The sequence below is a fragment of the Lolium perenne genome, chromosome 3, assembly GCF_019359855.2.
Source record: "Lolium perenne isolate Kyuss_39 chromosome 3, Kyuss_2.0, whole genome shotgun sequence".
NCBI lineage: Eukaryota > Viridiplantae > Streptophyta > Magnoliopsida > Poales > Poaceae > Lolium > Lolium perenne.
The window spans coordinates 260,829,141-260,854,229 of record NC_067246.2 but is presented as its reverse complement, the minus strand read 5'-3'; the positions used below and the strand labels follow the sequence as shown (position 1 = coordinate 260,854,229).

The window sequence follows — 25,089 nt, the reverse complement described above, 5'->3', positions numbered from 1 at the left end:
GATTCAGCGAACCCTGGATGAAGAGGGTCGACCACGGAAAATGGAGTGGCGCCCCAAGCAAAGGAAAGCCGATAATGAAACATCGGCTGGCACAAACATGGTGTTCATCCTTCCTTTGGAGTTCAGTGCTCCAGGATTAGACGAGGCACCTGTGGCACAACTTGACTGCGGCCCACGGCCGGTTATCTTTGAGAAGCCACGAGAAAGGAGCTACAGACATCTGAAGGCCCTGTACTTGCGAGGTTATATCGATGGGAGGCCTGTCAATAAGATGCTGGTGGACACCGGAGCGGCAGTCAACATTATGCCATACTCTATGCTACGTCGGTTGGGACGCTCTAGCTCGGATCTAATCAAGACCAACGTGACATTGAGCGATTTCAACGGCCAAGCGTCTGACGCACAAGGTGTTCTGAACGTGGATCTGACCGTAGGAAGGAAAACTATCCCTACGACGTTCTTCATCGTCGATAGCAAGAGCACCTATGCTGTTCTGCTAGGAAGAGATTGGATCCACGCCAACTGTTGCATTCCCTCCACGATGCACCAATGCATAATACAGTGGGATGGAGATGAGGTAGAGGTCGTCCAGGCCGATGACTAAGCCGAAATTTCAACGGCTGGCATGAACGCGTGGGAAGCAGCAGGCCAAGAACCCCTCTCAGGTATCAATTTGGACGACTGCGAGCGCATCGACGTGACGAAGGGCAGGGTTAGGCTGGTCTTATCTACTGGCCTGACCGAGTAGCAAGAACAAACCAATGAGAAATGTGGCGAGGCCGATCCTTGGGATCGGCCCCCAAAGATCTATGAGGGAACGCTACGCAAACTTCATTGAACGCTTCGATCAATATGGAGGCCGATTCCAGCAATCAGCCAAAATTATCCTCACCACATGTTCTGCTTGTGTTCAGCATCAATCTACTTGGCAGCGGTTTTACGTCAGCTGATGAGTTAAGAAGAATCAACATTGGTCCTACCAGAGCCGACGTTCAAATACAATGCCTTGGCTAAACTACAGAGCCGATATCTGCAGTTACCTGACAGATTCGGCTCGGGGGGCACCTAAACCAGATGAACATGTGAACATGTGCAGGTGAGCATGTGAACATGTGAGCATGTGTGCAGTGAAATATTGGGGGCCGATAGGAAAAATCGGCCAGTAAATAAAAATTCATGACATACAGCCGATGCAAGGACATCGACTTCAGAACTAAGAAACGAAGCCGATGCACAACCATCGGCTCTAGTAAAACTACGCAGGATCTACTGATTATGTGTTCAAAGCGCGGATCTTCACCAAGTCCAGTTCAGCTGTGGGGCCTTCTGCTTCCTCGAGGGAGTAAAACAATGAGAGCTTCCTCAGATGCCTTGAGCCGATTCTGGTGCCTGAACCTTCTTGTCGAGGATTTTCAACCTCTTGTGCTAGTCCAGCAATGCTGTCAGAGGAAATATATCGGCTTTCGAGGGAAGAAAGGTGATCGGCTTTGGTGCATCCTCACCGACATTCTCGCCTTAAGTAAGGCTCGGGGGGCAGCAGGCCTGTTAGTTGCTCTGTTTAGGAGCCGATTGGGGTACCATCGGCTGATCCTTCGTAGCAACCTTCTTCACAAAATGATGAGTGCTTGAAGAAGACCATTGGGCCTGGTTGGAGGAATTCAAAGGCTCTCTTGAAGACTCTACAGTGTCCACCAGATCTCAGGGTCATCAGTTGAAGAATTGAAGGATGAATTGTAAAGGACTGATGCGCTGCTATCGGCTCGTCAAGCATTGGCTAAGGGGACAAATCGGCAAAATCAGTAGGAGGGGAAATCGGCTAAATTGACTCAAGGGAAAACGGCAAAATCAAATTGGGGAAATTCTTCATTGATAAGCAAGATTTCTTACATAAAGAGCTGATTGCTCTCAAAAGGGAGTACTAGGGGATACATTGCCCCGTCTACTACTACTGATCCTATGCTAATGGTCCTAATCTACGGGCCGTCGCTGCCCTCGTCGTCGCCGTCGTCGCCGCTGTCGGCGCTACTCCCGGCGGGCTCGTCGTCGCTGCTCCAGTGGCCGCCGGCCGGGCCCTCATTGTCCTCATCTTCCTCGTCAGCGTCGTCGTCGTCACTGTCGAAGTCGCTGAGGTTCCCTGGCCAGGGGCAGAACCGTTTGGCCGGCGGTTCGTCGGAGGAGGTGTCGTCCTCCTCCTCTTCCTCCTCCTTCTCCTCCTCCTCCTCGGGGGAGGTGAAGTCATCGCAGGAGAAGCGATCGTCGTCGCTCTCCTCCTCCGTTTCCCCGTCGGCAAGGAAGCGGAGGTCATTTTCTCCGTCGGTCAAGGACTTGTCGTCCTCAGACCAGACGGAGAAGTCGTGGCTAGACTCCTCCCCGGCTTCAATGGCGCGGCGGGTGTTCGCCGCGTGAACCTCCTCCTGGTTCGGCTCCGGAGTCGGCTCGCGGGAAGAGGAGGATTGGGTGGAAAGATCCGATGAGGCAGAGGAGGAAGAAGACATGGTGGCGCAGGAGGGCTTTTGGAGTGCTAATGCGAAGGGGATGCGGAAGTAAAACTGTGCGGAGCGGTTAAATAAAAGGGGATATAGTGGAAATTCAATGCCACAGCAGTTTCCGAGGAAGTGGTGCCTAAAAGAAAAAAAACTGCCAGGTCACATGGAGAAGTTGAGAAGGCAAGGCATCATGATGAAGGATACTGCGACGGTTCTGCCATGACATGACCCGACGAAGGAAAAGCAGAGTGATTTTGGAATTATCAATTCCAAAACCAGGGGGGCATGTGTTATCACCAGAATTTGACCGAGTCAGAGGTGGGCCGCGATCAAGATGGATTTGAAGATTATATACGGAAGAAATACGTGAATCGGCCTTATATGCAAAGTTTGGGCTAGTTTGCCCTTGTATCTGTAACATATAGATTACGCGTCGGTTAGTTAGAGTTTGCCTCGTGCACGGTTGGGATTATTCCCACGTTAGAAAGTCCCCTGGACTATAAATATGTATCTAGGGTTTATGGAATAAACAACAACCAACGTTCACCCCAAATCAATCACGGCGCATCGCCAACTCCTTCGTCTCGAGGGTTTCTACCGGTAAGCATCATGCTGCCTAGATCGCATCTTGCGATCTAGGCAGCACGAGCTTCTTGTTGTTCATGCGTTGCTCGTACTGAAGCCTTTTTGATGGCGAGCAACGTAGTTATCTTAGATGTGTTAGGGTTAGCATTGTTTCTTCGTATCATATGCTGTCGTAGTGCAACCCTTATGCATCTAGTCGCCCTTACACCTATCTTAGGTGTAGGGGCGGCACCCCGCTTGATCATCATTTAGTAGATCCGATCCGTTACGGTTGCTCCTTGTTTCTTCAAGGATTAGTTTAATATCTGCAATAGTTAGGCCTTACAAAGGGTTGGAGGATCCGGCGGCACGTAGGGTGTCGTTTGCTAGTCCTAGACAGGATGTTCCGGGGATCAACCTTGTGTTGGTTTTTAGGCCTTATCTAGGATCAGCTTACGATCCCCGTGCGTGGCCGCGAGGCCCAATCGTGAGTAGGATGATCCGATTATGCGGTGAAAACCCCAGATCGTCGTAGATCGTTTTAGCTTTATCTTGATCAAGCAGGACCACCATATATTCGTGCACCTCGTACGAATCATGGGTGAATCGGCTCCTTGAGCCGATTCACAGGACAACCTGAGAGCCGATCGAGGCTCGTATTTAATGTTTACGTGTATGCCATGCAGGAAACTAAGCGAGGCATCTCCATCACCTTCCTGACCAGGTATAGGTCAGGTGGCACGCCCTTGCACCAGCATCGGACGTGTATACCAGAGGCTTTGCGGGCCGTCGCTCGGAGGGACCAGGGCCAGCCGCAGCCCTAAGTTGTTCCCGGCTCTACTGTGTTGCCCGTCGCTGCCCGCCGGTGGGTTTCTGACGTCAACAGGTTCCCAACGAACGTGTGTGTTACACGCCATCAGTGCTTCTAGCCGCTGGCTTGGAGCGTGGACTTTTCCTTTCGTGGAACTAGATTGTCCCCCAAGATTGCGAGGCTTTCCAGGGCGCCCCGATGAGCCTGAGCCATAGAACCTTCGGGTCGTTGGTTGATGAGGTATGCTGCGAGGTTGGCAGTTGCTCCTTCGATGGTTTTTGGCCTTAACATATCCGCGATGTCCGTGGTCATGAAGGACTTGGACAGGTTTGATGTTATTTCTCTAGGGTCGTCCTCCGAAAGTCGGGAGAGCCTTGATCGATGCCTCCCTACACCTTGGCTGCTCCGAGACGCGCTTCCTCGTGAGCCCCTCCGGCGTTCGCTGGATTGATCCGCTGCTAAGAGACGCCTTTCGAGGGTGGCCTGCTCGTTCGATAGTCGCTCTCGATTTTTCTCCAAGATAGAGCGATAGGCGTTGAGGGCCCCGACCGAAATTCCGGCGGGAAGCGGTGTGTTATTGAGTACTGCTGCCCGGGCTGCCGCCCATTCTTCCTCCGTGATGGTGTAGTCGTTGCTGTTGTTACTGGCGCTGTTTTCGCTGTTGTATCGTCTGCTGGAGCGAGGGATGTGATCTCCTCCTCCGTTTCCCGCGTTATTGGCCGCATAGACTTGATGATGCGCCACTTTCCAGTTGGCCTCCTTGACAATGTTGTCGACACTGTCCTCACCCGATGAATACCTGGCGCTGCAGATGAACGGGGTGTCACTTGATCCTAGCCCGTGTCTGGTGTCGCAGTTCAGGCAGTAGTACGAGGTCATCTCTGATGATGGAGGATTTTCGGATCCAATCGACATCGAGGACGTCGATCAGGGAGTCAATGGTGGAGATGAGTTCGTTGAGTCTGTCAGGCCAGCCGAAAGATCGATTAACAACGACGTGATTGATCCTGCGGTCGGTGAGTGCGATCTCCTTGCCGATCTGGGGACGAACGGCTCTAGCATACGAAGGGCTCCCTCCGCGTTGACGTTGCAGTGGACGCTCCCGAACGTCATATCCATGTTTCCTTGCAGACCCGAGAAAGTCGAGCGAGAAGAGTTGTTGTGCGGGGTGAACTCGTAGGAGCCGAATCGATCGGACTCCCCAAGCTTGGTGATGCTGACGGCGTCGACGAGGCTGCCAACGACATGGCTGGATCTGCCGATGACGGGTCTTGTGCCGACAGGCTTCCCACAGATGGCGCCAATTGTCGAGGGTACTCCTCGGCAATGCCCTCCGTTTGGGGCTTAGGGTAGATGGAATCCTGTAAGCTGACACAAGCCATCGGTTATCAGAGAAGCGGGGAGAGCGATTTACCTAGGTTCGGGGCCCTCGATGAGGTAAAACCCTTACGTCCTGCCTGTCTGATCTTGATTATGAAAATATCGGGTTACAATGGGGTGCCGAAGGTTTCGGCTGTGATCTCGTCGAGGTGCTAAGTTCTACAGGGACCTAGCTCAGGACTTACGGGGCTAAAATTGCTAAGATTGCGTGTGTCCCTCGGCAGCCCCTCTCCTGGCCCTTATATAGGGGGCCAGGTCTCGAGAGATCTGTCCGGGTACGACTAGGTTACAGAAGATCCTAGTTCTAGACTTTCCTTGTATTCTTCTTTTGTTCGTCTTGTTCTTCAAGGAACCTCCTTCGGCACCAACGTAGTGGCCCACCTTGCCTTCGAGTGTCTTCATGGGCCTCCAGTTGGGCCGTACATGATAGGGCAATATCAGTTACCCGAAGGGTAATGCCCACGTCAGAGCCGGCAGGGGCCAGCAGCGCGCTGACGAAGTCCCCGCTGCCGAATCCCGCACCCCCAAACCTATGAGGAGTACAGGGACATGTCGTGCCTGGTGCATGTTGATTCGGTAACGGGAAAGTCCTCGCACACCAATCACAACTGTAAGTGGGTCAACGATCTCAAAACAGACCCGGAAGCAGGATTCAAACGTGCTAGGAAGCACCGCCCGCGCGGCAAAGGAGGCAAGGGAAAAAAACAAGGACAAGGACAGGAACGAGGACAGCTCGAAGCCGATGGAAGAGGATGAAGCTTCGCCGGACCACAAAGAGGGCTCCGCAGCTAAAAAATCCAACCCTTTGGAAAAAAGAGTGCAGGTGTATACCACACTTTCCTCGGAACTCCAACAGTCCGGGCCAAGAAATCCGCCCTCCGGATCATGAACATCACGCTTCCGGCTGTGCGGCGGTACGTCAAGTGGTCAGAAAATCCATGCACCTTTGACATAGCTGACCATATGACTGTCATCCCTAAAGAGTGCTATGGTTTGGTTGTTAGTCCCTGCATCGACGGGTATGACTTCTCCAAGTTCCTCATGGACGGCGAAGCCAGCCTAAACATAATGTACCTGGAGACCCTGGAGAAGATGAACTTACCAAGGAACAACTCAAACACATCACCACATAATTCCAAGGTGTGGTTCCGGGTAAAAAGGCGAACTCCCTGGGTATCATCAGGCTCCCCATGGCCTTCGTTGATGTTAATAATTTCCGCGAAGAGATGATCACGTTCGAGGTTGTGCCCTTCAAAAGCTCCTATCATGTAATCTTCGGCAGACCCACCTACCACAAGTTCCATGCAAGGGCGTGCTACATCTACAACAAGCTGGAGATTCCGGGTCCTAACGGTATGATAACCATATCCGGAGACTACAAGAAAGCTCGAGACTATGAGGAGGGCGAAGCCGCCTTTGCAGAATATGTAATGTTTGAGGAGGAGATGCAAGGCTACAGAGCTGTGGTCGATCCGAAAGAAATGCACACCACCAAGAAGCATATCTCCGACCAGAAGACCTTGTTCAAGGCCGCGATAGGCACCAAGATGGTTGACCTCAAGGAAGGCGACTCTACCAAGCAAGTGTCTGTCGGAGCTAGCCTGGACCCCAAATTAAATAGGAAGACGTGCTCATCGAGTTCCTACGAGCTAGCATGGAGCAGCCTTCTGACATGTCCGGAGTACCAAGGGAACTCGTCGAGCACTACCTAAACATAAATCTGGGGCGACGCTTTGGAGACAAGAAGCATCGCGCCATAGGAATGGAATTAGCAAAGTTACCAGAGGCAGGTTTTGTAGTAGAAGTCATCCATACTGACTGGGTCACATATCCCGTCCTTGTACCCAACAAGAATTCTGAAAACTAAGAATGTGCATCGACTACTATGGCTTGAACAAACACTGCCCAAAGGATCCGTTTCCCCTGCCGCGCATTGACCAAGTCATTGATTAGACGACAGGGGCAGAACTCCTACGTTTTCTTGACGCATATTCTGGGTACCATCAGATCCAGATGAAGGGGTCGGACCAAAAAGTTACCTCCTTCATCACCCCCTTTGGCACTTACTGCTATGTCACCATGTCCTTTGGTTTAAAAACATATGTGCCACATACCAGCGAACGATGCAACGCTGCCTCAAGGACCAGATCGGCCGAAACGTGCACCCATACGAAGACGACATTGCAGTCATGACCCGGAAAGGATCCGACTTGATCAACGATCTCAAGGAAACATTTGATAATCTCCGGAGTTACAATAGAATGTTGAATCCGCTGAAGTGCATCTTTGGCGTACCAGCTAGAAAACTCCTTGGCTTCATCGTCTCTCATAGAGGCATTGAAGTAAACCCAGAAAAATTCAAGTTGTCCTCAACATCATAAGGCCAACTTGTCTCAAAGATGTGCAACGATTAACTGGTTGCGTAGCAGCAATTAGTAGATTTGTTAGCCATCTTGGCGAGAAAGCGCTCCCTTGTACAAGCTACTAAAAAAGACAGACAAATTTGTCTGGGATGATGCCGCAGATGCAGCTTTACAGGAGTTGAAGAACATACTCTCCTCCCCACCTATCTTGGAAGCTCCAATACCATCGGAACCAATGTTCCTCTACTTGGCAGCCTCTAGCAAGGTGATAAGCATATTCATCGTGGTGGAGCGAAAGGAATAAGGCTACGAGTTTGGAGTCCAACGGCCCGTGTACTACATCAGTGAGGTCCTCACGGAATCCAAGTAGCGCTACCCTCACTTTCAGAAGCTAGCCTATGGATTTTTCCTAGGTAGCCGGAAGCTCAGACACTACTTCCAGGAGCATGCAGTGACATTCGTGTGCACAACTCCACTGTCAACAATAATCAACAATTCCGACGCAACAGGACGCGTGGCGAAGTGGGGGATAGAATTATCCACCTTCGACATCACCTATAAGGCCAGAACTTCAATCAAGTCTCAAATCTTGGCGAATTTTTTCGTCGATTTGACAGAAGCTCTGGAGGGCACGCCTGTTCCAGAACCAGAAGCTTGGGTCATGCACTTTGACGGATCCAAGCAAGACCAAGGCTCGGGGGCTGGGGTCACCCTCAAATGCCCCACTAGAGAAGAACTGCAGTACGTCCTACAGATTCATTTTGAAGCTGCCAATAACATGGCAGAGTACGAAGCTGTACTAGGACTGCGCATCGCAAAGGAAATTGGGATCAAGCACATCATCTGATGTGGAGATTCCGACCTGGTGGCACAGCAAGTAGCCGAAACTTGGAATGCCAGGAATTCCGTCCATGGCAGCTTACAGAGACGAAGTTGATGAGATCGCCAAATGCTTCCTCAGATACGAAGTCAAATACGTCAGAAGAGACGACAACACAGCGACACATATGCTATCCAAGCTCGGATCCGACCGGAAGCCTATCCCCCCTGGAATTTTCCTTGAGCATTTACGCGTACCCTCGGTGATGGGCGCTAATCCGGAAAACCCAGATGTGGCTGTGTCTCCGGCTAAGGAGGTGATGGTAATCACTCCGGCTTGGACCAGACCGTTCCTAGAGTACCTAGTGAATCAAAAGTTTCCGGAAGATGAGGTCCTCGCACGACAGATTGTCAGGCGAGCAAAGTCCTACACAGTAATTGTTGGACAGCTCTACAAAAGAAGCGCAAACGGAATTTTCCAAAAATGTGAGTCAAACGCGGATGGCATGGAAATATTGAGAGAAATTCACCTTGGTGCTTGCAGGCATCGCGCCGCTCCCAGGTCTCCCGTAGCAAAAGCTTTCCGGGAAGGATTTTTCTGGCTAACAGCAAAAGCCGGTGCGGAAAAAATAGTGAAAACTTGTCGAGATTGCCAGTATTATGCCACACACTCAACCGCACCCGCTCAAGAGTTGGAGACCATCCCTATCACTTGGCTGTTCGCGGTCTGGGGGCTCGATATGGTCGGAAAACTAAAAAAGTCATCTCCTGGTAGTTTTGAATACCTCCTGGTCGCGGTTGATAAATTCAACAAGTGGATCGAGGCAAAACCAGTGAGAAAGCCCGATGGTGCTACAACACTTAAATTTTTCAGTAGCCTCGTGGTAAGATACGGAGTTCCACATAGCATCATCATAGAGAATGGCACAAACTTTGCACAGGGAGAACTGAAGGAGTACTGCCATGACGTTGGGATCCAGCTCGACCTTGCATCTGCGGCTCATCCACAATCAAACGGACAGGTTGAGCGGGCCAACAGCCTCATACTAGCCGGAATCAAACCGCGCCTTGAAGAACCACTGTGTCGCGCAGCTGGAGCTTGGGCGGAGGAGTTAGACTGTGTTTTATGGAGTTTACAAACAACCTCGAACAGGTCAACTGATTTTCCGCTTTCTTCCTAGTATACGGATCTGAAGCAGTGTTACCCTCCGACATCATCCATGATTCTCCGCGAGTTTCCGCCTACAACGAAGAAAATGCTGATGAGGCTCGACAGCTATCTATGGACCAGCTCGAAAAAGCTTGGAATCCAGCTGACCAGCATTCCACCATCTACCAGCAAAAACTCTGATGCTATCATAGCCATCGAGTTCGGAATCGCTCGTTTAAGGAAGGTGACATGGTCCTCCGCCTTCGGCAGGTGAAAGAGCATAAGTTGCAATCTTCATGGGAAGGACCTTTTGTCGTGAGCAAAGTGCTCCACAACGGATCCTACTATCTCGTCGACATCCGTGAGTTAAAGGATAGACCAGCCAATTGGCATCGAAAATGCAAAAGGGGGGATCCGAGTGATATATACGATGAAACAGATCATCCTTGGAACATAGCACAGCTATGTCTTTTTCACAGTTAGCAATTCTTGCGTTACATACATTGTATTATATATGATACAAAATAATGCATATGGTTCAGTCTTGAGTCTTTTACCTCCTTTTATTATTCATTTTGGGTCATGTATGTTTTCCGACTAAAACCGCCGAGCTGGATATTTTCGCCTAGGCGTGTAAAAAGTTGTGATTTCCAACATCGTCCTGTAGGACGTAAGCTTAAGTTTTCTGGTGAATGAGTTTTCTGTTGCGAACTTATGGATTCTAGGTAGCGACTTCCGGCACCTCGGTTGGGAGCTTATTTCCGCGGTTATTGACGGACTGACATTGGGCTTTGTCACCGTCGGCGAGCATTTCCGGCTAAATGTCTTCCGACTCGTGGATGGTCAAATAAGTGAGACGGAAAATACAGAAATCAGCACTTGCTTTTAAAACAAAAGACCACGGATATATACAAAAATGGTAGCAGGATAAGTGTTTCCGCCCACAGCTTTGCTTGCGTAGTTTTTTTGCCCTAGCTACTTAAAAAATAAATCTAGATATTTATATTACAAACCCTCGAAGGGGACGAATCATGCATTTTTCATATTTTTCCCGCAGGAACAGGTTTTCCATTTCTCCTCTTCCTTAGCTGGAGAAGAAGGCTCTTCGTCGCCGCTCTTGGCCTTGCTTTTCCCCCTCCTTGCAGCTGGTCCATTGACTCCCGTCCTCGGATCCGGCATGTCTGGCTTCCGCTTCACGCTCCTTTTCAAGTTCCGCCTCAAGGGCTTCGTCAGCGGGAAGCACAACCTTGTCATAGAATTCTCATGGCGTATGCGCAGAGCGATCCCGGTGTCATAGCCACTGCAAGCATCCAGAAGTTCATCTGCATTTGCATTTTGAGGAATGCCTGTGGTGACCTCATCGATGTTCAAGTTTGGAGCATGGGCCAGGCACATAGCGTGGGACATCTGAGCAGCGCCGCGAGCGAATGAGGCTTGGAGATCAACAACAAGTTCCGGCAGCATGTCCATCTTCTAGATAAGCGCGCAGACGTCACATGTTCTGATATCCTTGATCGCCAAGTTGTGGCAGATCTTCCGGGATGCGGAGATTAGATCCTTGCAATCGTCTCCGGCTAGACTTATCAGGTCGTCGCGTGGAAATAGCTCGAGCCGGGTTTCATGAAATCCAAGCGGTTCTGTCAAGGGGGAAACATTTAGGACAAAGTGCAATCCAAAGGTATCGAGAAAGGCATAGATCATGGATCCGGATTCTTACTCATGATGTCAGCGTTGAGCAGGTCCAAGCCTTGCTCCGCTTGGTGCATGTAGGTCTGGAGAGTTTGGACATTAGCTTGAAGGTCTTTTAGCACGATGATGTCATTCTTGCGCTTCTCCACCAAATTGGCCTTCTCTCTGATAAATTCCGAGTTCTTCTTGTCCAGTTGGCTTTCAGCGAGCTTTTGCTTTTCCCCCGCCACCTTCAATTTTTCTTCTAGGTCCTTGTAGGCGGAGTGTAAGCTCTCAAGCTCTGATGAGGTAATGGCCAGGGAGGTAGAGGCACCTGTCCAAAGAAAATTTTATAAGCGACACAAGTCGTAAGATTGGCAAAAATAAATGAATGGTCGGAGATATACCTTGGGCTTCGTCAAGCTTCTTCTCCAGTTCCGCAATCCTCTCGTTTGCATCCGCCAAGGGTCACACGACGCTGGAGGGAGATGTTCTTGTGCAGCTCAAAGTGCAAGGCTTCTTGCTCCTGCAGTAACAAGGATAAGTTCCGATAATAATAAAAAAATAAAGTGTAGATCTTTTCAAAGTATCATTGCCGGAAATGTTTCCGACATGACGCTTGGGGGCTACTACGACACTTTAAAGATTCTCAGGACAGTTCACTCAAAGTATGAAGGTGTAAGCTATATTTGGCTTCCGCCTAGATATTTGGGGGCTACTGGGTGAGTGGTTTACCTTGCGCTTGTACAGAGGATGGTCAAAGAACTCGCATGTATCTTTTTTGTATTGCTCAATCTCGGAAGATTGAGCATCAGCTTTGCCCCATGCATTTTGCAGCATGGCATTCAGTAGATCCTGCTCGAAGTCCCATTTCTCCGCCTCGGTGAGCTTATGGAAAAACTTGGTTGCGTACGCCTTGGGTGAGGAATGGAGATCAGTACGATCTCCAAAGTTCTCCGGGAATACATGGCATCATTAGCCGGAGCTTTAGCCTTACCCGCAGAGGTCATCTCCGCCTCCTCTTTGTCCTTGGCACCCTTAGCGGCAGATCGCTTGGTTCTGGAGCAGCTTCTATCCCTCCACTCGTTGTTGATAGGAATCACTTCTTCTTGAGATTGGTCTCTGGCGGCAGGGATGGGGGACGGCTGAGGTTTAGGCGGAGATGGTTGAGGAGCCGCGGTAGAGGTGATTGGCGGAATTATGGGGGTGTTAGGGGCAACGGCGGGAGATGTCTTCATGAAACTGGTGATTGGCTTCTGGGTTGTAACCCGTGAAGTAGTGGTTTTCTGGCTCCTGAACCAAGTAGCGAAGAAGTAAATAACAAGTTCAACCTTGCAATACAAAGAGGTTTTACAGTCCGGAAACTTACGTGGCTCCGGGAAGCGTAGGACGAGTTCCTTTTCCGACGGTCGTGAGCATCTTGATGCGATCGCGTTCCGCCTTCTTGGAATCATAGCGCCGAGCGCCGGAGGTTGGAGCAGTCTTAGCCTTCTTGGGTGAGGCTTCGCCGCTGGCTGCGATGTCAGGGCCGGAAGGCTTGCTGCGAGGACATTTGGAGGGACGAGGAGCATTTTTCTTCTTCGGCTCCTCCTCTTCATCTTCCTCCTCCTCTTCCTCCGGAGTTTCCTCTGCCATCCCAGAATCGATGGGGTTGCGAAAAATAACTCTAAAATCTTCCTCCGCCAAAGTATTGAGATGGAAAGGAAGTGCTGAAAGGTTAGACATGTGCAAAGACAAAAAGAAAAATGACTAAGTGCAAAACATATCGGAGGGCACGTGTTGTTGACGTACATGTCCTTGTTGATATTCGCAACCACAAGGCCGCGGGTGAGCTTAACAAGTGTCTGGATCCTCTTGTTTAGAGAATCCGCGGGCAGGTTATCCTTGGTCACCCACAACTGATCTTCAGTCCCAGAGTACTCGCAGATAAGCTGCTTGTTGTACTTCAGCGGCTGGATCCGGCGCGTAAACCAGCTCAAAGTGAGGTCCATTCCAGTTAAACCGTCGTGGACCACCTTCGAAATCCTCCTGGCCATTTGGTCCAGCTCCGGATGCTGGGCCAGGTTTCGAATGTAGCTCCAGTTGTTGAGCTCCACTGGAGGATTGTTGGAAAACGCAGGAAGTCCTTCGTGGCGACCCGGAATGGATTCATTCTTAATATAGTACCATCCGGCATTCCATTCCCCGACGGATTCATGAGAGGAAAGGTGCGGAAAAACCCTCTTCGTGCGGAGCACAAAAGTCATGTTTCCGCAGTTGACAGTCACCTTTTCCTTTGTATCCTTCACGCGGTAGAAGAATTGAAGGAGCCGGATATCTGGCCGAACTCCGAGATAATGTTCGCACAGCATGGCGAAGTTGGAGAGAAGAAGATAAGAGCTAGGGCAGATATTATGGGGCTGCAGCCCATAGGTGTTGAGCACCTCCAGGAAAAACTCTGAGGGCGGAAGAGAGAGGCTCGCTCCACCCATGCCTTGGTGAAGACCCGCTCGTTCACTTCCGGAGTAGGGGCAACGGAGTCCTTGGTTAATCGCCAAGAACCCGGAGCCACAAGGCCTTCCATCTCGAAGGCCTTGAGCTCGGATTCAGTGACATCACAGGGCCACCATTGACCTTTCTCCCCTTCGCGGTTCCGGGCTTTAGAAGCTTTCTTCATTTCCGTCTCCTAAACTTTCGCGACCATTCGAGCTTTCCCTTCCAACTCTTTGTGTAGTTCTTCTACTATCAGAACTTTTCTGAGGTGGTTGCTGGAAGAGGCGGAATAAGGTTGAGCTAAGCCAATGTCGGAAATGTTCGGGGGCAGGAACCCTAAGGGTTCGATGAAAGTGGGTTCCGATGGATTGGGTGGAGGGCTACTCGTAGAGCTATCAGTGTATTTCGGGGAGATATCTGACATGTTTCCGGCTACATGCATAATAGTGAAAACTTAAGTACCGGATCCTATTGTGATCTATCTCCCCCAAGTTCGGCGAGCTTACCGGCAATGGCGTGGCGGTTCCCCGTGATGCCGGTGAGGAAGAAGAGTCTGGACTTGAAGCATTCGCTTCCGGCGTGTGCACGAATCGGCGGTGGAGCTCGAATCCCGATCAAACACGAGCAGCTCGGGTCGAGGCGACACTTGAAGCTTTCTGGGAAGCGACCTCCTCGGCGTGAGATCTAGTGGGCGGCGCTGGCGCGAGAGGAAGATGAAGTGGTGAGAGAGGTGAAAGAATGGAAGTGACCGTGCGGTCGGGGTATTTATAGGCCCGCGCGAAGATTCGTGTGCCGGATCCTACGGTGGGTACTGAACGGTCGCACAGTTAGATTTCCGCCACGTGTCCTAGGTCAAATGCGGTAAAACTGAAGTGGCGGTGACCTAACTGCATGACTCCGATTTTTTCGGCAAAGATTCACAGATTCAAAAATTTCGCGCGGGAAAAGAGGAAGTTATGCGCGATGTGGGCAAAGATTCTACTAAGTTACCTTTACAGAAGAACAAATGATTTCTGGTTGAATGAAGTCGGAAACGAGGAAGTTTTGGAAGCTCTTCGAGATTCTCTTCGGATCCGAATGGAGTTAGACAAAGGAATGACGAATCTTGAAAAACTTTGGGGGCTACTGTTGTGGGTATACTTTATGGGTATGCCAACGACATGGTCTAGGTCCGGCAAGCCCGAGTGGCCCACACATGGTGGTGTGGCTTATGGCCCACTGGACGGCCTAGCTGCTATTGATAGAAGATGGATGAAGTCCAGCCCAGGAACAGGAGCCGGATCCTAACTGACCTATGCAAGTAGGCGTATCCATGGAGGCCCATGAAGTATCTGGATCCATGGTGGCAAGCTAGATCTAGGTGAATCCTTAACGTGCACGGCAATGTATATTCCGTAGTTAGGCATCTTGTATTCCGACTAGGACTCCCCGTAGAAACTCTAGATCCGGGCGCCTTTACAAGCCGGATCCTGGGAGCCCTAGAGGCACAAACAGAACTCATTGTAACAATGAGAAAGCGTCCAGATAATTCCAGACAAGCAGCAGTAGGCCCTGTCCTCGAGAAGGTCTTTCGAAACTGGGTAAATCACGTACCACCGTCCCGAGGACTCTCCGCCCAATGGCCCCTACTTCTTCTCCCCTCCGTGAGGATCCCTCCTCCGGAGTACCGTCGAATAGGCAACAACAGAGGGCAGGCGACGACGCGTTGATGGAGTAGCGGCGTCTGGCCTTCGCCCTACGCATGGAGATGCGGCGCGCGCAGCAGGAGCTGCGGCGGAGGGGAGAAGACGACGGGGCGAGGCCGTCGAACGCACCGCCAGACGGCCAGTAGGCTAGGGTTAGATGAAATCTAGTCGTTTTCATTAGAACTTGTAATATATAATCAACTTTGAATGAAAACTTTTATTTTCGCGCATTTTTATTTATTTAGGATGCGTTTTTGGGGGACGCGGCTGGGGAGCAACGTCCCCGAAAAACGACACAAACAAAAACACGTCCCTCAAACACGGCACGAACGAAACACGTCCCCCAAACGCTCGATCCGACATCGTTTTGAGAACGCGGCTAGAGATGCTCTAACCTCCACATTACTAGCCGGCAGCCAAGGAGACGACGAAGTGACGGGCCGAAGAGGAGGCCAGAGAGAGACACTATCGCCAGATAGCTGCCCACGGAGCCCAGAAAGAGCCAGCCGCATCGCACCACACGAACGTGGCCACCATCACGGGACGGGCAGGCCCACTGGGTCCAGATCGGGCCTAGATCAGCCGCGTTGCTAAGGGTATCTTCAACGCGGTGATCCAAATGGACGCGTTGGGCCGTCCGTTTTGGGCCGTTTGGGTCGCCGCGCGGACACGCGGACAGGCGGACCTAGCCATCGACCCGTTTGAGTCGCGCAGTGCGCCCAACGCGTGGACGCATCGACAAGGAAAAAAATTGAAAACAATTAAACCTAAACCAAATTTCATTAAACATATGCCCTATTTTGGGCAAATTCATACATATGCCCAATTTGGGCAAAATTACTACAAAAGAAAGCCCTCTATATGGGCTTTGAACTTAAAATAAAAATAAAAACCCTATCCTAGGGTTTGAGGAGGACGAGGTGGCCGCCGGTGCGCCGCCTAGTCCCTGTGGGCCTCGTCGCCGTGGGCGTCGACGATGTCCCCAAGCGGCGAGGCACTGTTGAGGCTCAACCGCGTCGGGGACTCCGGCCACGGCGACCACTGGGCCTCTTCCCAGGCCGAGTGGGGATCCGGAGCCGCCCGCCGCAGCAGCCCGCAGCTTCGCCTCCTCCCTGAGACGATACTGCATCTCCTGCCATGCGAGGCGCCTAGCCTCCCGGCGCCTCTCCTGCTCCGCCAGGGGCCTCTCCTCCTGGCGCCTCTCCTCCTCGTGCTGGAGCCTGGCCTCCACGCGCCCCCGCCGCGCTTCGTCCTCCCGGCGGGCCTGGTCGAGCAACGCTCAGGCCTCGGCGTCCACGACCGTCTGCCGGGCCTCCTCGTCCATCACGGATGCACGGATGACCTCCGCGAGATGCGGCCATTTGGCATCGTCCTCTGCCTTGGACAGCGCCAGAGCGGCGCGCATCTCCGGGTCGACTTCCTCCTCCGGCTTCGGCAGCAGCGGCGTGGGTTGCGCCAATGCTGCGCCGACGCGGGCGGCCTCTCCGATGTAGAGACCGCCGCGTGTCCCCTAGCCCTCAGTGCCGACGGAGGACAGCGGCTGCTGCTCGCCTCGCCGTCGTTGGCGTCGGGAGCGAAAGCCCTCTTTGGGGCCATGACGGTGGTTGCTAGGGTTGCGCATGCGTGGGGAACTGTCGAGCATAGTAGGAAAGTGGACTGGACAGGGACAGATCCCTGCCAGTCCACATTTAATAGGACGCGCGCCACCGACAGCTGGGCCTAGGGAGTCGAGCAGGCGACTAGGCGGACACGCGAGGACGTCGCGTGCCATCCGCGTCCCAGATTTGGGCCGGATTTGGGTCGTCCCGGACACCGCGGCGATCTGCATTTACGATACGTGGCCGCGTTGGACCTCGGTTTTGTCCGCCACACGAACGCATGGCCGCGGGATGGGTGGCCGCTGGAGAGCGACTAACACCACCTTCTAGCTTGGCTTGCATTAGCGGTTGTTCTCTGTCAAAAAAAAGCTGGTTGCTCTGGTTTCTTTTGTCTTTACTTGAAAAATCAATGGCTCCGTCCAAAGTCGCCAGCACGAGAGCCGCAATTCGCAACACTGCACGCTTCCCTCGTGCGTTCGGCATTGCAACGACAGAGCCACAGCCCCGCAAACACACACCAGCGCAGCACTCAGCCGGAACGAGATGGCCGCCACGGACGAGCGGCGCCGCTGCCACATTGTGGCGGTGCCGTTCCCCGGCCGGGGCCACGTCAACGCCATGATGAACCTGTGCCGCCTCCTCGCCGCGCGCGGCGCCGAGGTCACCTTCGTCGTCACCGAGGAGTGGCTCGGCCTCATCCTCTCCTCCTCCGCCGCCGCCGCGCCGCTGCCGGCCGGCATCCGCCTGCGCGCCATCCCCAACGTCATCCCCTCCGAGCACGGCCGCGCCGCCGACCACACGGGCTTCCTCGACGCTGTCGCCACCGAGATGGAGGCGCCCTTCGAGCGCCTGCTCGACCGCCTCGAGGAGGAGGAGGGCCCGCCGGTCGCCGCGCTCGTGGCCGACAGCTACGTGCCGTGGGTCGTGGGCGTTGGCAACCTGAGGGGCGTCCCGGTCTGCTCGCTCTTCCCCATGTCCGCCTCCTTCTTCTACGCCTACCACCACTTCGACTGCATCCAAGCGTGCCTTGCCGACGAGCGCGCCCCGGCCGCCGGGGCCACAGCAGGTCAGGTTCCTCCTTCCAATACGTGCTGCTTCCAACCATTTCTGATAAGCTGATGTCACCTGATTTATTTTTACACTGCATTCAAAAAAATAATTTATTTTTACATTCAGACAATATTGATTACTCTACCTGTTGGGTTTGCATCTGGTACTGTCTGATTTTTATAGAAATCACAGAACAGATATCCTCCTTACACAGCAACCACCTCAAAACGAAAATAAAAGAGGGGTTTCGAGCTAGCTAAGGCATCAACATATGAAGAGATCACATATACGAGTAAAAAGCTTAAGGAAGATCACATATAAAAAGCTTAAGGAGCTTAAAACTACTAGTACAACTTTCAGGAACTCTCTCTACAGGCGAATGTCATGACTAGTTCGAAAAATCAGTTTCCTCCAAATCCTCAGCAACGCGTCCATTGTTCCCCAAAAACTCAGCATCACTCCAACCGGGGGATCCAGGTCGCCCACCTACTTCTATCCTTGAAGATTTCAGACGCAACCTGCTCCAACAACTTTGCGCCCCGTTGTAATTCCATTTTTACGTCCTCCTTTCACCTGCAAGTTACTCCAAAGATCAATCCAGTAACAGGCTTGGAAAAGAACTACAGAGGGATCACTAGGCAAAGTTTGCTGAAAGCAGGCCATGTTCCTAGCTTTCTATATACTCCACAACACCGCAGATACTCCAACCGTGATGATTTTTTTCTTATTCCCAGAATATTGCTTAAGCCAAATCAGTAGGCATTCTTCCACATTATTAAACTGACAACTTACACCAAGAGCACAACTGACAATATTCCACATATACCAAGCCAGCGACATGCGAAAAGTAGATGATCAATGGTTTCATTCTTCCCACAAAACAAACATTGTGGATCACACTTCCCTCCTCTATGCATAAGCACATCCTTGGTTAAAATGTTTTTTTTAAACACCAACCAAATAAATGTCTTAATCCGCAGGGGGATTTTAATTTTCCACAAAAACTTCTGCGGAACAGAACCATAATTCTGTAAAGCTAGATAAAAAGACTTTGTGCTGAATTGCCCCGAGTCAGTTAACAGCCAGTATAAACCGTCCTGTTCATTTGAAAAAGAAACATTCACACAGAGCTTTTTTAGATTTATCCACAACTCTTTCCTGACACCAATTATAGCTCTTCTAAATCTCATATTATCTAGACCATTATCAAAAGCTTTCCTCCCCGTAATACTTGGCTCAAGGCTAATCACAAAAAGTCTAGGGAAGCTAGCTGAATGAGTAAAATCTCCTAGCCAATTATCTTCCCAAAAGCTCACACTGCGACCATCACCAGTTTGAAACTTACAACAACTAAGAAATAAAGATTTACCTTCTAGTAAGCCTTGCCAGAAATGAGAGTCTCCATTTCTGTAAGTCACTTGTCTCAAAGTTGAATCTCCCAGGTATTTTTTCTTAATAATAGTCTGCCATAGGCCTGAGCTATTAAATAACTTCCAGAGCCACTTTGACAGTAAAGCAATGTTCATTATGTCCAAATTCAGAACCCCAAGACCACCCTGATCTTTAGGTATTACTGTCTGATTTATCGGTACATATTCAGATAAACTATGGATACATGATAACTCTGTCAAATTATACATGCTAAGCAGCAGCATACACAGATTACTTATTATTGATTCAAGTGTCATTGCTTATGTGCACACTTCAAAGCGTTTCAGACTCATGGGGGCAAAGATGGACTAGCCTGGTCAATAAAACATTGGTAAACATGAAAAATGAGCTGTTAATCACACGTTACTCTGCATATATTCGTGTTCTTAAATTCGTAGCACATGCTATTACTAGAAGGATACACCAAATTTATGTTTTAATTTCTGTTTGTAGGCTAAACGCTTCAGTAGTTGTTCTTTTCAATGTATAGGTCAAATAACCAAAACTGAGCAAGCCCAAAACTAGTACTCAAATGATGTAAGCAGAAATAGCAAATTCTTGTTCAGTTTTCCTCAGCCAGTTTTACTCCAACGTCCAAGACTACCAAAATTCATATCACGTAGTACAATCACATGGTTTCCATTCCTGGTGCTTTTATTTTTACAATCATTCCGTCTCATGAAGATTGTCTAAGATTTGTAAAAATTTAGATGCATCTAGATGCTATTTAGTGTCTAGATACATCCAAAATCTGACAAATCTCAGACAACCTATGTGGGACGGAGGGAGTAGATAAAATCTAAATGGCAGCTTGCAACATTCCTCATTCATCTTTTGTTTTCCTGCAGAGAAATCTGAGCAGAGACTCGATCAGTGTGTACCGGACCTGGCTTCAAGCTCAATAACCTTATCTGACCTCAAGCCCCTAATCCACAATGAGAGAACAGTAAAGCATGTCCTCACAGTTGTCTCTAGCATTAGGAACGCACAATGCCTCCTATTCACCACTATGTACGAGCTTGAGGCCAGTATCATCGACTCCCTAAGATCAGCACTCCCCTGTCCAGTTCTCCCAATTGGGCCCTGCGTTCCCTACATGACCCTTGAAGACCAGCATTCCAAGTCCAATGGAGAGCTTACCAGTCGAGGAGACTGCTTCACCTGGTTGGACTCTCAACCCGTGAACTCGGTGCTATATGTCTCCCTTGGAAGCTTTCTCTCTGTGTCAGCCTCTCAGCTTGACGAGATCGCGCTGGGACTTGCAGCAAGCAAGGTTAGGTTCTTATGGATTCTTCGTGAACAACCTGCTGGGGTGCGAGAACTTGTCGGCGACACCAATAGGGGCATGACACTGGCATGGTGCGACCAGCTAAAGGTCTTGTGCCATCCTTCGATTGGTGGTTTCCTCACACATTGCGGGATGAACTCGACGCTTGAAGCTGTCTTTGCTGGTGTACCTATGCTCACCCTACCATTGTTCTTTGATCAACCAATTGACAGCCGTCTAATTGTTGAAGAATGGAAGACTGGGCTGGAGCTGCGAGATTGGACTGATAAGGATCGTCTGATCGACAGCGAGGAGATTGCAAAGGCTATTAAGAAGCTGATGGCCAGTGATGAAGCTGACACAAAGGCAATAAGAAGACGTGCCCTTGAGTGGAAAGAGGATTCTGTTAGAGCAGTTCAAAAGGGTGGATCTTCATACAACAATCTCAGCTCATTGATGGAAATGGTATGCTCATCACAATGTATGGAACTCGATCAGCAATGTTCTGAAAGTAGTGCTTGAACTGTATCATTTATCCATTTGATTGACATTGGTTTTGATGTGTCTTCGGGTACTCTTAATGAGGATTTTGCAAAGTAGCTACATAATCAGTGCCATTGTAAGCTAAGCTGATTGATTATTTATAAAGGAAACGTTTCAAAACATACTGGGAGGAAAATAATTGTCTGCAAACCTGTTCATCATTAAGACTGATCTTTTTTTATCTGCGAGCTTGTTTTGTCAAACTGTTAGTGCAGTATTCTGATTGTTAGTGCAATATTCTTTCTTTTTTTGCGAATGGAGTGCAATATTCTGATTATGGAGTTTCATTGTTCAAGCTAAGACTGAAGATCTAATCTGCAAACTTCAGCTATGAACTGCTAATTTAAATTGTAAAGGTTCAAATTACGAATAACAGTTGTAAACCTACAACTTCTCACGGGAAAATTCAGAAGACAGAACTATCAAAATTTAGAAAGGTGAATGTATGAAAAGCTTCCCAGATTAATGCTTTTTTTAATCTGTCACACAGAAGTGCGGGGTAAAGTAATCATCTAAAGCCAGATAATATTGACCAAACACCTTAGCAGCAATTCTGCAGGACAGACTTGGGAGTTCACCATTCATGCTTATTCAGAACTGTCACCATACAATTCAGAAAAACACATCTATATACACCAATACTAAGGTGTATTTTATCACACAAGTGGCAGTTCAGGGACTGCAGACGAAATCCTAATAGTAGTGTCAAAAGTCAGATAATATCCTGACTTGTGACCAAACAGCGTAGCAACTATCTCAAAGTTTTTAAACACTCCTTGCACTCTAAAAGCAAGAAATAACCAACAAATCCAGTGTCAGACACGCCTTCCATTGCACACTCTAAAGCAAAACGATTCCCAGAAATCCTCTTTATTTGCAGATTTCAGTTGCAGGTGGGCGCAGGGCAACCCCTCCCAGCTTCTCGCTAGAGTACTTTTTATAGACCACCTTCAGCTTGCTCTCAGGGGCAGTCGAGTGCGAGGTCACGAGGATCTTTGCACAGTCCCTGAAATCATCACAGAAAAGGCTTGTCGGTACCGCTGAACACATTTAAGCAAAAAAGAGAATTCAGTAAAGTCAGTAGGTGTGCATGCTTACAGCAGCTGTGATTCAGTGAAGCCAGTATGATGCTTGAGGGTGTCGGTCCACAGAGGTGTCTTCTTAAGCGTGAGCCTGGCTGTGTAGACAGCAGCAGCAGCAACCATGGAGGGCTTGGACAGCACCAGCGAGTACTGCATAAGCGCTAGCTCAGCAAAGAAGAACACCATGTTCTCCAGCTGCAACCAAAGAAACTTCTTCAGCACACAAACTCACTTTCAGTTGCAAATACATCTGAATTTACTTATGGTGTGTTCAGTCTTTACCTCCTTATCATTCTTCGAATCAGAGGAGGACGCCGCCTTTGCAAAGCGCACAAGGAAGACATATGGTGTAGGAACGGTCAGGTTCCATTGAAGCCTGTTCAGAATAGCCTTCTCCATCCTCAGTATCTGCTCCCGGGTGTAGGCACTGTCTGATATCAAGATGAAATCGTTCACCTGCAGATTAAGTGTACAGCAATTTATTCAGAACATGATGGATGGACAGTTGAAAGTGCAACTTGATCTAAGTTCTTCAGTCTTGTTAGTACCTCAGGAGCCCAGATCTCCTCGTACTTGCAGGCGATCAGCAGAGCCGAGACGCCTACCAGCTGCAGCTCCCTCCGAAGCACGGGCTGCATCGAGAGGTACCGGTCGATGATGTACATGGTAAGGTACAGGGACTCCGGCATGAGATCGAACTTTTGATGCACTTCGATGATCCAGTCAGCGAGGATGCCTCGCATCTTGGAGTTGATCTCCACCTGGGATTCGATGTAGTCGCAGGGGCGGCACTCATTCTGCAACAAGAAAGGAAAGATGACAACCTTCAGATACTGATCATCGAAATGTTTGCAGACACTGACACAAGCAGACCACAAGATTACCTCGGCAACTTTGTAAAACGTGTAGATATCTTCAATGTAGTCGACGACGGCGAGCTGATTGTCGCCGTCGAGCTTGTCGATGTCCTGGATCACTTCCCGAGCCGCGTACTGGCAGTTGCAATGGCACCCCAATCAGACTAATTGCACAGGTTCATGGTGCCGAACAGAGTAGTGTTTTGAGGGACAGAAGACGCACCTTGGAGCGTGCTGAAAGCACAGAAGTAAAGGTGGTGATCACCTTCTTCCTCGATTGCTTGCGGACGGAGCTGACGCTGCCCTCCGTCGACTTGCTCACGTCGGAGTCGGAGCTGATCTCGATGACGTGCTCAGCGGGAGGAGGGGCGAGCTTGACTCTGGGCAGCCTCGCCGGATTCTGCAGCAGCAAGCAAAGCGACGATTGATTAGCACGAGACCAAATTAGCGCTTCAGTAATCAGTATAGAGGAGGAACGGAGCAGGAAGGCTACCTTGGCTTTCTCCTGCGCTTTCTTAATGAGTTGAGCACCGAAGTTCCTCGTCACGGGGCGGTGAGCATTCACCGGCTCCTGGAGCTGCGGCTTCCTGTTCGTTTCCAAGAACGCGTGAGTGGAAAATTCGATAGCAATAAGGGGAAATCATACTGGTACGGTCCGTTTCTTGCTTACCCTTCGGGCACGCGGACGTTGCCGAAGTTGCCGATGTCGCGCAGGACGCCCCGCCGAGGCTTGTTGGTCTCGGGCCTGCCAGCCATGGCGGCCTTCTGCTTTCCCGGAGCGGGGACACCACCACCTAGCGCTGCAGCGCGGAAACGAGAAAAAATATTACTATGAGAAATTCGATTCCTTCGTCGGACAGACCAAGAACGAGAAAAGCCATATCAACACCAAAACGAAATCTTTCTTCAGAAGTTCTACTCTGAAGCTTCAGACCAAGATCGAAGGTAGATTCTTGAGCAATGAATCGAACAGAAACTGGGAAGGAACCTAAGCTTTCTTCAGAAATTGTGGAGAAAAAATACATCAAATATTTCTTTAGATTTCTATATTCGGAAGCTGCAGACCAATAGAAGATAAATCAGACAAGATTCAAGAAACCGGCCGGAACAAACGAAGAACCAAGCAAGATTCAAGCCAAGCACGCCAAAACCCAATCCATCGTACAGGATTTCATCTTGTAGCCGAAGGAGCAAAAACCAAGAACCCACCCCCGGCAAAGAACCACACGCCAAAGAACAAGATCCGTTGGCTCACCTCTGTTCTGCTGCTGCTGCGGAGCGGCAGCGACGTTCTGGTTGCGCGTGGCCATCTCCTCCTCGCCCTGGCCAAAGAACCCCGAGAGCACGGTGGAGAAGAACGACTGGAGACGCGCAACCCGCGACCCCTCTTCCCCGCCGGCGAGCGCAGCCACGGCTCCGGCGTGCTCTACGGCGTTTCTTGCGTCACTCTCTCTCTCTCTGCCTTCTTGCCTTGGTTAATCGGTGGCGTGAGCGTGATGGATGGATCTTGGAGCGGATATAACGACGGGCGGCTTCTGGCGGAAGGGAGGGGATATAACGACGGGCGGCGTCTGGTCGGCGGCGTGGCTTTAGGCGGAGCGGAGGAGGAGCGGCTCCAACGGTCGGCAGGGTTTCGGAGATCAACGGTAGGGAGCGGGGGATCGGACGGCTGAGATTTTACGGGGCCGGAAACTAGCCGTTTGGGGTTGCTTCCTAGCTGGAAAGGGGACGACCTTTTTCTTGCTTATATTCCTATAATTGGTTCAATTGGATGAGTTGTTTCGTGCTATGCTGGAGTTGCATTTTACATGGTAAGAATTTATTGGCTAGAGTTATTGGGAGATCTCGTATATACGAAAGATT

General features: G+C 50.3%; 2 protein-coding genes across 2 annotated transcripts; one reads left to right on the top strand and one right to left on the bottom strand.

The window, feature by feature from the left end:
* The first annotated feature begins 17,476 nt into the window (after positions 1–17,476).
* LOC127344178 (UDP-glycosyltransferase 87A2) lies at positions 17,477–21,470 on the top strand. The gene is made up of 2 exons (XM_051370397.1): positions 17,477–18,062; positions 20,326–21,470. The coding sequence occupies exons 1-2, from the start codon at positions 17,540–17,542 to the stop codon at positions 21,264–21,266; spliced, it is 1,464 nt and encodes a 487-aa protein (XP_051226357.1). The 5' UTR covers positions 17,477–17,539; the 3' UTR covers positions 21,267–21,470.
* Positions 21,471–21,853: 383 nt separating this feature from the next.
* Positions 21,854–24,766, bottom strand: LOC127344179 (cyclin-B1-1). Its single transcript, XM_051370399.2, has 9 exons — positions 24,482–24,766; positions 23,897–24,026; positions 23,720–23,813; positions 23,450–23,626; positions 23,254–23,361; positions 22,918–23,166; positions 22,652–22,825; positions 22,386–22,564; positions 21,854–22,293 (listed from the first exon to the last, which is right to left on the bottom strand). Exons 1-9 carry the CDS (start codon positions 24,534–24,536, stop codon positions 22,158–22,160), a joined length of 1,302 nt encoding a protein of 433 aa, XP_051226359.1. The 5' UTR covers positions 24,537–24,766; the 3' UTR covers positions 21,854–22,157.
* Between the last annotated feature and the right edge of the window lie 323 nt (positions 24,767–25,089).